At 44.1% G+C, this 15,093-nt stretch overlaps 1 protein-coding gene across 3 annotated transcripts; it reads right to left on the bottom strand.

The window, feature by feature from the left end:
- Nucleotides 1–441: 441 nt before the first annotated feature.
- On the bottom strand, nucleotides 442–10,574 carry LOC123165862 (villin-3). Of its 3 annotated transcripts, none has more exons than XM_044583601.1 (24): nucleotides 10,291–10,574; nucleotides 8,396–8,515; nucleotides 7,998–8,097; nucleotides 7,529–7,597; nucleotides 7,193–7,435; nucleotides 6,904–7,081; nucleotides 6,694–6,826; nucleotides 6,400–6,562; nucleotides 5,907–6,054; nucleotides 5,699–5,799; nucleotides 5,401–5,556; nucleotides 4,929–4,997; nucleotides 4,773–4,841; nucleotides 4,528–4,665; nucleotides 4,279–4,407; nucleotides 2,921–3,068; nucleotides 2,779–2,789; nucleotides 2,554–2,694; nucleotides 2,336–2,464; nucleotides 2,181–2,246; nucleotides 1,444–1,768; nucleotides 1,124–1,353; nucleotides 861–1,035; nucleotides 442–740 (listed from the first exon to the last, which is right to left on the bottom strand). In XM_044583601.1, exons 2-23 carry the CDS (start codon nucleotides 8,449–8,451, stop codon nucleotides 922–924), a joined length of 2,916 nt encoding a protein of 971 aa, XP_044439536.1. In that variant the 5' UTR covers nucleotides 8,452–8,515; nucleotides 10,291–10,574; the 3' UTR covers nucleotides 442–740; nucleotides 861–921. The 3 variants fall into 3 exon arrangements, with proteins under 3 accessions (XP_044439536.1, XP_044439537.1, XP_044439538.1); XM_044583602.1 differs by lacking the exon at nucleotides 10,291–10,574 and adding an exon at nucleotides 9,192–9,512; XM_044583603.1 differs by having other exon boundaries at nucleotides 443–740; nucleotides 5,907–6,051.
- Nucleotides 10,575–15,093: the final 4,519 nt, after the last annotated feature.

Below are 15,093 nucleotides of genomic sequence, written 5' to 3'. Positions count from 1 at the left end.
TTCAGCAGACTTGCAGAAATAGTGTTTTATGAACGTGTTAAAGTGTACTCCAGAGGGTCTCAGAAACCAGCATTCGCGCATCTTTGTTTTATTTATTTATTTATTTATTTCTGTGGACAGCGAGAGTTTGATCGGAGATGAGCAGCTGCTCCTCAGAAATATAGTGTCCAATAAGTTAAGGACCCCTAGAAAGAAGTCAATCGAAAGAACGGCCTGAATATCCAACAAACTCAGATTTTTAGGTATGACAAATCGAACGTTTTCATTGCAAGTTGTGTTCGTTGAGGATGGCAAGTTCAGTTGACGAGCATGGAAAATCCTTCATTCTTTTTGCCAGAAAATTGTCGTGCTTGTAAACTAAATTTGCCAAAAAATTGCCATGAAAAACTTGTGATTTTCCATGTCTAAAAAGCCGACGTCAGACATTTCCGAAAGAATAGGCATTGTAAGTTCGATAACAAAATTGCACAGGGAATGAGCACTTCAGACAACAAATTTGGAAGTATAAGACAACAGCCAACGTTTTACATAAATACACTTGGTACACCATTTTCCACCGCCCGAGTTTTCTGACAGAAGGGCTCCTTCGCCCGGTTCGTTCATTGCCTAACTTACATCATATATATATATATATCTGTAACGCTACTATCCTCAGGACACCCTCCAGCTCGAAAAAATGATACAAGCCTGTAACTATTCCTTTCTATCTTCATGCATCACCAGAACACCTGCTAGTTCACCTAAAAAAGCACCACAAATGTCAGGTTTCAAGAGGGGAAAGGATTGATTTGCAAGCAGTAACTCGGAACATATCAGTGAGTGCAACAGACCCTGATGTGCCTGCGGCGAATGCGATTTACCTTTGGAAACCAATCTCGCTATCGTCCATTCACTAAGCAGATACAGCAGCAGTAGGAGATTTTAGAACAGCTGGAGCGTGATCTTGAGCCTAGTCTGCTTCCACTTTGGCAGCTTGGCAAAAGCCTCCTTCGTCATCCCGAATTTCTCCCTGAACTCCGCCGAAGACAGGTACATCTGCAACGTGCCAATGCAGCTGTGTTAGTTAGACTGTCCGGTATGGAGGAGGCTTAGATGATATGGCGTCATGAGAACAGTAGGATACCTCGCGCCTGGCTTGATCAATGGCCGTGGCAGGATCGGTGGAAGATGTCCTCAGGCGATCATAAGGGTACACAGGAAGCCCTTCCACGTCTTCCGGCTGACCCTCCTTTGCATCTTCCTGTTTCGCTGGAGTTACAGTCTGCCCATCCTCCGCAGCAGGGGTGGTCTCATTGGCATTTGCCTCTGGTTCAGTTTTGCTTGCTTCAGGTTGGTGTTTGTTTACAGCACGACCTGCTTTGGACAACGATAAGTTCATAGCAGATAAGAGAACTATGTTTGCAAGGTAGTAAAATGTATTCCTTTCCGAGAATGCTACTATACCTTTCCTTGACTTCGGTATCAGATTCGGTCTAGGCTGCTCGAACAAAGCGGAGATTGCAGCGATTGAATCAGCCCTCTGGTGTGGCTTCCCAGGTTCAGGGGAAGTCCTTGGAGTCGTCCTTGGAGACGGCTTTGTAGCAACAGGTGGAGTTGACAAATTTCGGGCATTTGGGTTCTCAAAGTTGGCAGCCAACACAGTGAATGATGGCGACCTTCCTCTAACTCTTGCATGGTCAGGACTGGAAGACGTAGTTCTCCTCTGAGGTTTATCAGGTACAATGCATCTGCCAGTGTGTGATGATGATGTCGGTCTTCTTTTAGGCTTCTGCCAATTACATAACCAAAAGTTAAGCTTTATGAGAAGGAAAGCATATGCCACCTGGTAATGCCATTTTGGCATCTCATATGTTCATACATGATACAGAGTGCTCAACAAATGCTCAAAATTTACATCTGATGTTAGTAGCATTTTTATCCTGGCATCTATGTGGTATTGGCTTAAAATATACTAGCAAAAACATGGCATCATGAGGTTATTTCAGTTAGTCATGACTAATGAGTACCACCAATCTACAAACATTCCTATTACTAATGTTCCAATGAAGAATGCTGCAATAAGTTGGTAGAAATATACAGCCAAGCTCACCTTTGATCACAACCATCTAATAAAGCAGGAATGCAGGATGAGAGACAATTTAGGAGGTTCAGAAGGAAATCAAAAGCTACAGAAGTCTTACATCTCTTATTGGTTTTCCTCCATTCTTCACTATAGACAGCCTCCGTTCAAATGAGTTACCATGCATCTGATTCATTTATAACAAAACAGATGAGGTTAGTTTTTGAAGTTAACACAATAGAAAAAACATATGAACCCACAAGGAAAAATGCTTACAGCTGATTTTGCCGAGTCCCAAGTGAAAAAGAATCTTGTGAAAAATAGGGGCTCACTTCCTTCAGTGATAACATAAAGTGGCGTTTCTTGTGACAAGTTTTCCATTAGAATGTCAAGTTCAAGAAATTTCTGGCAGAAAAGGAAACTTCGTAAATCCAGCGTAAACTAAAACAAGAAGCTTTCTATATACACTGAGAAACCATGATATTCTCACATACCTCTCCAATGCTCAAAGCATGTGCGCGTATATTTGTGTCCACATGTTGTCCAACCCATATAAAGACTGATGAATGACAGTCCAAAATATATATGTCCTCTGTCATCATATCATCTTGCATAAAATTGAATATCTCTCTAGCCTGCAACATCAGTAGACCACCATTAATTTCCCATCATGTTTTCTTATCTTCATAATAATAAGTATAAACTTTAGAATTGCTCACCTTAAGCACCTCTTCATTACCCCAAGGAATGCCACAGAAAATATTAATTCAAAAGGAGAAAACAAGTAAGTACAGTATGTAGTGAATGATAACCGTCTAAGAGAAATGAATGGATACGAGAAATGTTATGAACTCTTTTTACCTTTTGAAAAGGTACAAGAGAACAAACGAGAGTCACTTTCTTGATCTCTCGCAATCTTCTGCCTTGGGTACTCACACTTGCTTCCAAGTAACTTCCAAAATTGATCAGATTCTGATCCTTCCTTGAGCAATCTTGACTGGAGATTTGGCTGTGGATGAGCAGAATGGAAAGGGTCGGTGTTATGATATTGATAGAGCAGGGAAATCATAAATGAAGGTAAAGTACAAACATGAAGTATCGCAAAAGCACTTATTGATGTGATACATAAGCTGGCCAGATATAACTATGAAGCAGATATGTCAGGAGGTGAATATTAACTTCAATAACTGTGTGAACTTTTATGACGTGCTGTAGAATTGTGCATATCGACATACATGATGTATGTTGGATGCCAGTCGTGCACAGCAAGTGGATGTGTTACAGCTAAATAAATTATGGTACTCTTCAATAATTTCACTTGGACACAGTGAGTTGGAGAGGTGCATTCCACAAGCATGTAAACTTTCAGTTTCAAATTTAATTTCACTTGGGAGCTATGTAAAAACATAGTTCAACAACCAAAAAAGTGAAACATGTGAAAATGGGAAATTACTGAAATCGATGCTGATTGTGTTTTTTCATAACTCGTGTGTGGAATTAAATTAAATTTTGAAATTTTACAATGTTTGTGAATCATGTTACAGTGTATTTTTGACAGAACTTTTGAAGCATTAGAATGATATTTTTCAACTGATTTTCACATGTCTCCACCGAAACTTGGTTTCCACTGGATATTCTCTCGGCTGTGCCTCAGGGACTGCATTAGTGGAAGGGTGGCCCACCAGCAGCCGCACGGAGCATTTACATGTTGCAAGGATCAGGGTCAGGGCCAGGACCCGTGGCGTTTAGGTCGGGTAGGACAAGGCATGTTCGCTGGCGCTGAACTTATACACGTAGGCAGGTCAACCGTCCCAGCCACCAGCGAGTATGGGCACCTCATCAGCACCATTGACCATGGTGCTAAGTAGTGCTAGGGTTGTGCTGCCTCGACGCCAGGGTGGCTAGCACTGACCTAAAAAGGTCAGATTTGGCTAAAGGTTCGGGAAGGGGTTATTTTTGGCTGAAGTGTCGTGGCAAGTTCAGAATTGTCAATTTTCACCAAAAAACAATAAAATATAAATCATCTCCACAACATGGTTCAGATTCTTGTAGTGACTAAATGTCCATAATATTTTTTTAAATGAAAACTAGATAAGATTGGGAAATAGAAAGACATACAGATAAATTAATTATCATATTAAGTCAATCTGGGTGATGTGGCAGCATAGCAGCTCATTTGAATGATCAAACACATTTGCACGACATGATCGTAGTCATACCTTGAGCACATCTAGCTGCCTCTCAGCAAGCCCGTGGTCCATTGAGGAGCTTAGGTTCCCAACCCAAGTAAATAGCGTGTCTCCATCGTGTAGTATGTAACAATAAGAAGAGTTCAGTGATGGTGCTGCCTGGTAAGAAGTACAATATCAAACTTACAACATGTGGCATAAATAGGAGCTAAGGTAAAGTGCCCATACATCATGAGCACAATGCCATGTCCAGTGAAGACAGATTGAAACCGAATGTACCGTGTCAACTTGAATCGCTTGCATATTTTCCGGTCCTGAACCTTGAACCCGGAAAAGTGCAACACCGTTGTCCGAATATGTATCATCCTCAGTGCCATTTTCTGAGACATATTTCTTATATCCAGTACTAGCACCACCCTGCATTATTGCTTTTTTTTTTCACAATGTAAGGGTGCATATATTATCAGAGTAAAATGATACATTTGGCAGTGAAGCTTAACAGAATGAGTTAGTAAAAGGCTGACCTTGAATATAACCAAGTTCTGAAATATAGTAAAGAACTCTATGGACTCCTTTCCTTCATAAAGGCGAACCTGTGACAACCAGAGTTTTTTTAGGTTGAAATAATCAAGCAAGATTTTACAAATCATTCAGCCTCAGACAAAGTTGATTTATTTTACCAGAACTGCCTCGAATTTTAGTGAATCAACCATCATATGAGCAAGGGAAGTGGCTGCACTCCTCTCCTCCTGTCCTCACAAAAAAACACATGATTACTTAATTATTCTCCAGCTTGAGAGCTTTCAAGTATGTCTAGAAATGTGGCCCACTCATATTCTAATTAATCCAAAGTTTTTCTCCATAAGAGAAATGGTATGCTTGATATATTCGCACTTACCACAACAAAAGGCATCTTTAGATATAGTATATAGTACATGTTAGTACAGCATTTAGAAAAATATATCCAAATTGTAAAAGAAGGTAGTGATTGCTGTCATGAATCTCAGAGAGAAACAAATCTGGGAGGCAAGAGAACATGCAGTTTACTAACTGCCATTAACCAGTAATCTATCTAGTACATTTTCATGATCTTGTACGCTAGTTTTGTTTCAGAAACTTACACTCAAAAGATAGCACATGTTAAACAGTTACCTCAATACTCTTCTGGCCGAACCAAGTACCGATAAGACAATTCTCCTCATCATCACCACGGTAGCTATATTGGAAGATATAGCAATCTCCACTGTAGAACTTGCATTGTTCGTAGAACGAAAGGAAAGTCTTTTCACAGTCATTTACACGCCAAACCTGTAAGACAAGTGTTTTCTCACAACAGTTCAACAAGTGTTTTCTCACCACAGTTCAACAAGCAATAATGAAACAGCTATAACTGCGAAGTATGTGATTGGTCTTGTTGCAAATATTTAGCAAGAAAGGAAATTGGACTGACCTGTAAGTTTCCTGTGCAGTCAATGTGAGCTTGAGACTCTTCCTTCAAAGGAGCAGCTTTTGCCACACCCCTAACATTAAACCCTTGGCGCTTCAGAAGGGCTACAAAAATTTATTTATATATCAATAAGTTTTAATAGTGTTAGAAAAATAAACAATATATAATCCATGATTAATAAGAAAAAGTAATCCATGACAACGATTCTAACCTGCAACTTTTCCTCTGCTTTCAACTGACACAACTGTCTCAACTTTCTTGGGCCATTTACTGAACTTCGACCGGAATATAACCGTCTCAAATCCTTCCATGAGACGAATGATGTGAGATCTTGGCCGATTTCCTTCACGGAGTAACTGCTACATAAGTGAGAATACGAGCACCATCATGGAAAAGTTAATACTTGCCACTGCAAAACTAAATTATTAATCTGGGCCTAACCAAAGCTTTAGGTGGCCACGTTTCCATAAGCAATTATATGGTTCATCACCATAGTGATGCATTCCGTGTCTAACTTAATATCTCTGGGATCCACCTGTCGTAGGATTTTTTTCCCTAACGATAGTTAAGTTGTGGGAACCAATTAAGCCGCCTTTGAACCAGAAACTCTCAATCATATATGCCACTCCATTAATCTAAGCTGCTAAATTATCACCAACCATAAAAATTATTCAGTCCAGAGAGCAGAAACAAGAAGATGTTACCTCAGCGGCCAATCCTGCTTGTTTCCTATCTTCAAGTACTGTTTCTCTACCCATCCAGACATAAAGTTCAGATCCACAGTCCAGAAAGTAGCATTTTGTTGAATCTAGCAGCTCTCTTGTTAGATCTTCACAATCCAAGGGAAATGTTTGGTCCTCATTTACACTGAAAATATAAAGAAAAATGATATTGATTAGTAGGGGAAAACATATATGCAACCTAACCACAGATTTAGGAGTGCATTTACTGTAGAAAGAACTGAAATTCCCTATGATATGTTTCCTGTAATATATTACCAGAGCAGCTTTGAAGGGAAATCATTATCTTTTCCATCGAGCTCAGAAAATGTCTTTTTTGGCAGAGGAGCAAATCCACCAAAGAGACCCCAAAACTCACCAGCATCAGCGTCTGCCATCAACTTTCCATCATCTGTTGAAAGAGTAAATTATAATTCTGGAAAAAAGGACTTTGTCCAATTTAGACCTTTTGTTCAAACATGAACTTACCAACCACAGCCACATCGCATTTTCCTTCATGGTTGGCATCTTTGAGGTATTGCACAACCTCCAGGGCTTTAGCCCTCTCTTGAATACTCGAATTCAATCCATTGAATTGGAATATCTTTGACTTAGTATCCAAGATAAGTATGTCATCATGGTTCAGTGATGCCCGTGCAAAAGGAACCTGTTATAGGGAAGAGCAACACGGCATGTTAGTTTGGTAGCTATCACAGCAAATGGCAGTGACAAAATACAAGCAGGAAATTTTTACAGGGGAAGCAGATTTTTTTTCCACCTCTTTAACCTGGACCGTGTGTTTTCCTTTGCAGACAAATAATCGTGCCACATACTCCCGCTCATTGACTACAGCCTGCCTAAAACCAGATGCAGCTCCACCTTCCTCTGGTATGATACAAGGTTTAAAGTATGAAAGAAATTTTTCAGTCTCATTTCCTTGTACTTCACGGTATTGTACAGCACGTCCACCAAGAGCAGCATCCAGTTCCACAGTCTTGATCACAGCTATACCAGCTTCATCCTATTTATTAATTAAACTAAAACAAGTGAGTTTGCTATTTCATTAACTAGGATATCAGCAACTAGCATGAGAGATTGAAGTGTAATAGCAAACCTGACTGGTATCTTTCCCAAGCCAATAATGGATCTCTTGACAAAAAGAACCATTTTTGAGGGCGGAGGTCTGTTCCAATGATAAAGTAATTAATAATCTCAATATTACAAATCAATACAAACAACTGCATTCTCACTACTATTACAAACAGAGTAATTAATTCCTAAAGAGGTGGCATATCTCCAATACGCTGGCGATATTATCATCATCATTATTACATCACATAAAAAAAGATGTGAAACAATCAAACATGTTAGAAAATAATAACTGCATCCAGTATAAGATTGCTTCATTATGGTAAGAAAGGAGGCAGGATAAATCAATATTCAGTGAGGTTGAGATCAAATACAATTTTAGGAATGAAATTAGTTGCATTGTTGACAAACATATAGAGCTCTAGACAAATTTCCCTTACATAATTAATCACAGAACTTAGGCACATCAACACAGTTCAGAAAGGGTAGAGTACCTTTAATATTATATAACAATCTCCTGTGAAAAATTTACCATGCGATTCCCTGGGAACAGAAACAGCCTGCAACTTTTCGATTCGCCATATCTCCAGTCCACTAAGGGTTGTTAAGGATGACTATTCAAGGATAAGTTAATAAATATTATACAAAGCAATGTAATTTCTATACCAATTGCAGCATCATGCTCACTAATGTATTCACTAAATGTGATATTTCTCAAGACTTCCATCCATCAAATGTGTAGTGGACCTATGTGTAATATAAATTTCCTATTGAGAAATAACAGTAATGAGAAATAATGGTTATATTATATTTGTAGGACATAGACCAATATAGGTAAAACAAGTGAAAATTATTATGTAGTTTGGTGACAAAATTAGCAATTGAAGGATACTCCTTTTGGCCCGCCCCTTTGAAGACAGGATCCACTTCCCTCATTGAGATCACCATAGTACCCCTAGATTTTGACTAGTCTTGAGTGGCGTTTGCTTCGATAGAGAAGAGAAGGCGTGCGCTGCAAGCAAAAAAATCATAAGTAGAAATTCCATATGCAACAGTGAAAGCTTTACAAAAATCTTGAACTAGAATATTCACAAACAGTACAGATTACTTTCCACATACTACATACTTAGCTAGCAAAAACCCGAAAAGCATAAAATGCTTCCTACTCAAACAGCTCACTGAGAGCAGCACGATACGAACCCATAACAGGGGCAGCAGTCCAGAAGACTTATTTTGATACAGTCAAATGTTTGGTAATTACTAAACAGATCCAATGTCAAACATCTTGGAGTATACACCAAAAGTTGCTCATATCCAATTGAGCATGTAGTGCAATACAGATTTGCAATGACCAGTTAAATTAACCGTCTTAAGATTTCCAATCACTAGCTAATTTACTAAACTTGAGACAATAAAGACAAGATCTGGAGTTCTGGACACATCTCTGGTATTCAATAAAGCTGCGTCCAATCTGAAACCGCCCACACCCCCCGGTGGAAACGATATGCAGGTATGCACTCTGTATATGGACATGTTTGAAAATCCACTCGCTGTCAAGTCATTAGCGCCTAAACAATTGAAGTGCTAGGCTCTGGATATCCTTGTTGTGAATCCTGAAGGTCCACATGTCCACAACAGAGGCCGAATTGGATCAACCAAATAGTACGAAGTCAAATCAAACATCATACACTGACATTATGCAGGTATACACGGGGGCCGCCGCGCCGGGGTGCTGGTACCGCCGTGATTTGGCATGCGCGGGCGCCGAGGCTGCAGGGATCTGGGCGGGGCGTTCGGGAGCCAGCCATGCGCGGCGAGGAGGGGAATGGCCCGCTTGGAGTGGGAGTGGGAATGACAGCTGCGGCGCAATGGGCGACGGCGAGGAGAGAGCGTACACGAGCGCAACCTAGGGCGGGGCGGAGCGGGGCGAAGTGCGGACACCGGCGGCAACTTGGGCGACGGCGGTGCGCGCAGTGGGCGGCGTCGTCCAGCAGAGAGGGAGGGGACAGAAGAAGGAAATCGATCTCTTTTTTTGTTGCCTTGGATCGCCACAGGCCCACAGCCCAAGAGAGTCGTGGTATCCGGCCCAAATACGATAAAGTACGACTTTAGTTTTTTTTCTTTCTTCGTACTTAGACAGATTTGCAGTATATAAAACCTGACTTTACTGTAAAAAAAAAAGTACAGCCTGACTTCAGGACCGGAGCGAGCGACTTCAGACAGACAGCAGAAAAAAATCGACCTCATCCAGCCAGCTGAGGCAGACAAGAATTGAATCGAGTTCCCGCTGCTACACAGACCCAACTCACGGACACGGACCAGGCTTGGAACAGTTTCTCTGCTAAGCCAACGTTTCCAGACAAGAACTGAAATACTGAATCGACTTCGCGCTGCACAGATCCAACTCAAGGAAAATAAACAACGACGGAAACTCTAGCGAAACTAGCGAAAGGAACAGGAGGAGAACCGAAGCGGAAACCAAAATCCATCCGCCACGGGATCAGGATGGCACCAACAATACAACCAAAATCCTAATAAAACTTCAACGGACGACGAACCAGCGAAAGCGGCCGGCCGTTCCTCGGCGGATTGGTACCGGCCGGCGACCCAGATCGGATCCCCGGCAGCGCACGTCAGCCCCGAACCCGAACCGCCCGGGGCACCTTCGTCGAGTCGCGGACCCAGACGCGCGCCGCTAAGCGAACGAATCTCTATCGCCCACACAATTTCCGTCGAACAAAAGATGATTAGCGATGAGACACGGGGAGGATTCGTTTCGGTCCATACCTTGGGGTCAGGGTTGAATCGCGGGGATCGGAGGGGAGGACCGCCCAGCCGGCCGCTTTCCGTCGCCGCCTGCGGGCTGGAGTTAGCACGGGGGAAACTGACGAGGGTTTACCCAGCTACTCCATCGGGGCCATGCGGCGGCTTCACGGGTAGACGGGGAGGCGGGCCGACAGCCCGACTGCGGAGGAGGAGGGATGGAGAGCGGAGGAGAACGACGACTAGACGAGACGGGACGCGACGGGAGGTGCAGGCTGGAGGCAGGCTGTGGGTGGCGGAATTCTTCGGGGGATCGGCGCTACATATATCCACGGGACAAAAGGACAAGGGTACCGCTGCGCCGCCGTTACCTTGTCCTGGCCCTAGATGATGGATCGGACAGTGTAGGAAGCACCGGTAGGAAAGGGGCTAGGGTTGAGAGGGCCAAAACTAGGCAGGTCGTTGGAATTTGAAAAGGGGGAGGGCGGGGTGGTGTATTTGGTCCAAAAGTTTTTTTTTTCTTTTTAGCAAAATAATAATTCTTGTATTACTCAAAACTCAGGGATTAAAATCACGTCTAACAATGTCCAATACGTCCGTCAACAAGACCAAATTCAGGCCGCATAGTCGTTCGTTCGGCATTGCGATCTACCAATGATTGACATGAATGACTTGCACAATTTGCGGTTCGACAGATATAAGTAATACAAGAACCACGTTTCTTCGTAAAAATAATAACTGATCTCTCTAATCGGAACCGCGCTCTTCGCCATTGATGGCGTAAAATTGTGATGGTTGTTATTTAATTGCAGTCCTCGGCTATCCGTTATACAGCTAGTTAGTTCTGGCGCAAAAAGAAATTTATTTATTTTATGACCATCGGCTGGAAAGACCACCAACACATGAAGAATGCTTGGGCTCGCCGCAGCAAAACTGTTAAAAATTTACACCATCTCATAGAACAACATCATTGTATCACTCAATTACATGTACTGCCCTACTTCCCACTTGTATAACAAAATGGCGCGAAAAGCTGTCCAGCTTCGATAGCAGTTCAAGTATTACACCGCTAGGGACATGTTATAATTTCGCACACGAACACGCCGCCTTAGAAATAGGTATCCGTTGTGCCTAGGTATAGGTAGATCGCGAAAAGTTGTAGCGCATCCGGCAGGGTGTAGGGTAGCCATTTATGAAAAATTTCAATCTATGGAAAGTATTTACTCACCACCAAAGTTGGCCTACCAAGGAAAGCAAATCTGCACCGGTGGTTTCTTTAGTTATGGAAAAGCTATCCATTAAATACTCCATAGATATTCCAAATAATCCATGATACGCGCGATTTCACTGCTGATGTTTTAGTTACCCGAGTGCAATTAAATGTTAATTTTAGGGAACTATTTAGTGGTCAGCCTGGACATTGCAAGGGTGCCACCCAGAGTTACCAAAAATGTGCCGTACATGAACCATCTGTAAGTATAATCCCAATTAGGCGCTGGGATAAAGCGATTGGTCGTGTACCATCTGTAAGTTCTGCTGAGTTGGTTACTAATCATATGGTGTGGAGCTATGGAAAGAAACAGAAAAAAGTGCGCCATACTAGAAAGGTAACTAAGACCGGGATCCCATAGTTACATAGGCTATCACATTCACTGGACCTTCTGGTTTGATCAGTCTTGCCTAGTGTCGGTGTCAAAACCGGCGGATCTCGGGTAGGGAGTCCCGAACTGTGCGTCTAAGGTCGATGGTAACAGGAGACAGGGGACACGATGTTTACCCAGGTTCGGGCCCTCTCTATGGAGGTAATACCCTACTTCCTGCTTGATTGATCTTGATGAGAGTATTACAAGAGTTGATCTACCACGAGATCGTAATGGCTAAAACCCTAGAAGTCTAGCATGTATGATTGTGATTGCCTCTACGGACTAAACCCTCTGGTTTATATAGACACTGGAGGGGACTAGGGTTGTACAAAGTCGGTTACAGAGAAAGGAATCTTCATTTCCGAACACCAAGCTTGCCATCCACGCCAAGGAGAGTCCCGTCCGGACACGGGAGAGAGTCTTCTGTCTTGCATCTTCACGGCCCATCAGTCCGGCCCATGTCCAACAGGCCGGACGTCCGAGGACCCCTTAATCCAGGACTCCATCACCTAGCGATCTAAATCGTCCGATCTCAACCCTGACCAACCGTGACCGCTCGATATTTCATGGATCAACATGAGCCATTGGAAATTTTAACAATGGCAAAGGTGGGCTATTCGGTAGTTTCGATGGGAGCAGAATCAACATTTCGCATCAGGAGATATGAATGGCAGCCGCTGCGTGCTAAAATCCTAGCTTGCTCCCACCTTGTCCCCGTCCCGGACTCATCCTCTATCTTCCCCATGCCGCCATCCCCGCCTCCTCTCCTCCTGCCGCTCACCCTCCCGCTCCACCTCCTTTATCTTACTCGTGCCACCACCCCCGTGCCCTCCCCTCCCACTGCTCACCCTCCCTACCCCATATTATCTATCCTCCTCATGCCGCCACCCACGCCTTCTCCCCACCCGCCGCTCACCCTCCCCCGCCCCACCTCTGCTCCTCTCTGTCACCATGGTCATGTAGCCACTGCGCTCCTCTTCCTTCTGAGATATCTCTTTCCCATCCCTCCGCCCTGATCCCGACCTGACAAGCCAGGGCAATTGTCTTCATCGCCGCTCTCCCTCTAGGACGTTGTAGTCCCCTCGTAATCGTTCACGTCCCCGTCTTCACACTCTATTGTTGGATACCACCCATTCCAACTTTCACTCGCCGCCTCTCATCAATTCAGTAACCCGCCTTCCCTCGCCGTCATTTGTCAACTGAGCCATTCCAGATACCAAGCGTACAATTTGCCTATGCTAGACGCGGGGCAAGGCTGCCTGGTGGGGTGTGTGGGAGGCCGGCACTGGTCTCGGGCGGCCTCACCAGATGAGGCACGTGGGAGGCCGGTGCTAGTCACTCGGGGAGGCGGTTGAGAGGTGGAGGTCGCGAAGTGCTGGGGCGCGAGCACATGGTGTGTGTGTGAGAGAGATGTGCAAGGGGGGAAGCAGTAGGGAGTTGGCGATGACAACATGGGAGAGCATCCCAACATGTGGAATTCGCGTGGCAGGAAGCTCTCGGGCGTTGGGGCTCAGGGACAGGAGCTGGCGGGAGCGACCGGAGGAAGAGAGGTTGGGGATGTGTGAAAGAGAGATAATCAGGCTTTCGAGAGGGAGAGGTGATTTTCTCATGGTCCTTTGTTTTCTATTTACCATTCATATGTGTTCCTCCTTCTGTCATGTAAGGTGTTTATTGGATACATATTTTTTTGTTCCTGCTTATAAATTTCATGTCAAGTAGTTGTTAATCCTGCAGTATACTTACTAATTTTTTCATGCACTGTCTACACTGGTACAGGAACCACACAATAGCAGCGTGCAGCCCACACGCCCCTAGTTTCTCATCTTTGGAAAGTAGTTGCACGCCGCTAGTAAGTCACCTACTTGTGGTGTGTTGGTAGCACGCACCTAGTAAGACACCTACTAGCGGCATGCAATAGGGTGGCATGTCGCGGGTAGTAAGAACACTATCGGCATGCCGGTTGCACGCCGCTAGTAAGTCACCTACTTGTGGTGTGTTGGCAGCATGCCGCTAGTAAGAAACCTAGAAGTGGCGTGCAATAGGATGGCATGTCGGGGGTAGTAAGAACACTAGTGGCATGCATTTGGATTGCACTAGGTGGGTAGTAAAGAACACTTTTGGCGAGTATGAAGGCACACACCACTAGTAAGTTAGCACACTGGTGGCATGCTTACTTTCTGACACGCCACTAGTAGTTTGTTCAGAGCAAAAAATCTACCATGACAACATTTTGTTGTTGTCTGGCTGTCATGACAATGTTTGCACATATGATTCATATATTGATATAAAAATATGCATTAAATAAATAATTTTGTGTATAACGTTTTACATGAATGAAATGATCCAAATGGAACACATACATAACACATTTATTATGCATACATTCACATTCCGAATTTGGAAGAAACGTTGTCTAGTTTCATGGGGACGACTCGGTCATGGGGGGGCGGCTAGTAGGCAGAAAAAAGATATGAACATATGATGTGTCGTAACAGAAAAAATAATATGATGTGTCAATGAACCTATGATGAGTCGTAACAGAAAAAACATGAGCAAAGATCATAACAAAAATATAAGAGAATCTCCACTCGGCCCCCAACATGTCCCCCAGGGCTCTTTTTTTAGCACCGGCGCTGAAAAATATGCCCAGTCGCGCCCCCAGGACCTTGTGTATAGCCGGTTTAAGCCGGATTAACAACCGGCAAACCCGAGCCGAACCCAAGCCCCTGGGGGCTGCCTGGATGGGCTGGCCGAAGCAAAAAGGCGCATGGGTCCGCTCTGTCGGCGGACAACCCTTTTTCCCGACGATCTCCCCGCTTTCCCCCCTCTGTTTCCCCTCCATCCCCCCTTTCTGCCCCTCTTCTCCCGCCATTCTGCTCCCTTTCCCCGCCATCCGACCACCATCCCACCATGCCGCCGAAGAAGTATATGGCCCCTCGCGCCGCTACCGTTGCCGATGCCAGCCAGCCGAAGCAGAGGAAGCCGATGGCGCCACCGGCTAAGCCACCGAGCATGTCGAACACCGACTGGAAGGCGGAGGTTCAGCGCCGAGAGGCTGTCAGCACCGACCGACGGAACAGGCTCAACGCCAAGAGGGCCCCACTACTAGGAAAATGCTTATATACAGTATGGTAGTAGTAGCGCTGGAAAATAGTAAACGCTGCTGCTATTTAGCAGTAGCGCT

The sequence above is a fragment of the Triticum aestivum genome, chromosome 7D (assembly GCF_018294505.1).
Source record: "Triticum aestivum cultivar Chinese Spring chromosome 7D, IWGSC CS RefSeq v2.1, whole genome shotgun sequence".
NCBI classification, from domain to species: domain Eukaryota; kingdom Viridiplantae; phylum Streptophyta; class Magnoliopsida; order Poales; family Poaceae; genus Triticum; species Triticum aestivum.
The sequence above is the reverse complement of the archived record's forward strand: the minus strand, read 5'-3'. Positions and strand labels throughout refer to the sequence as shown.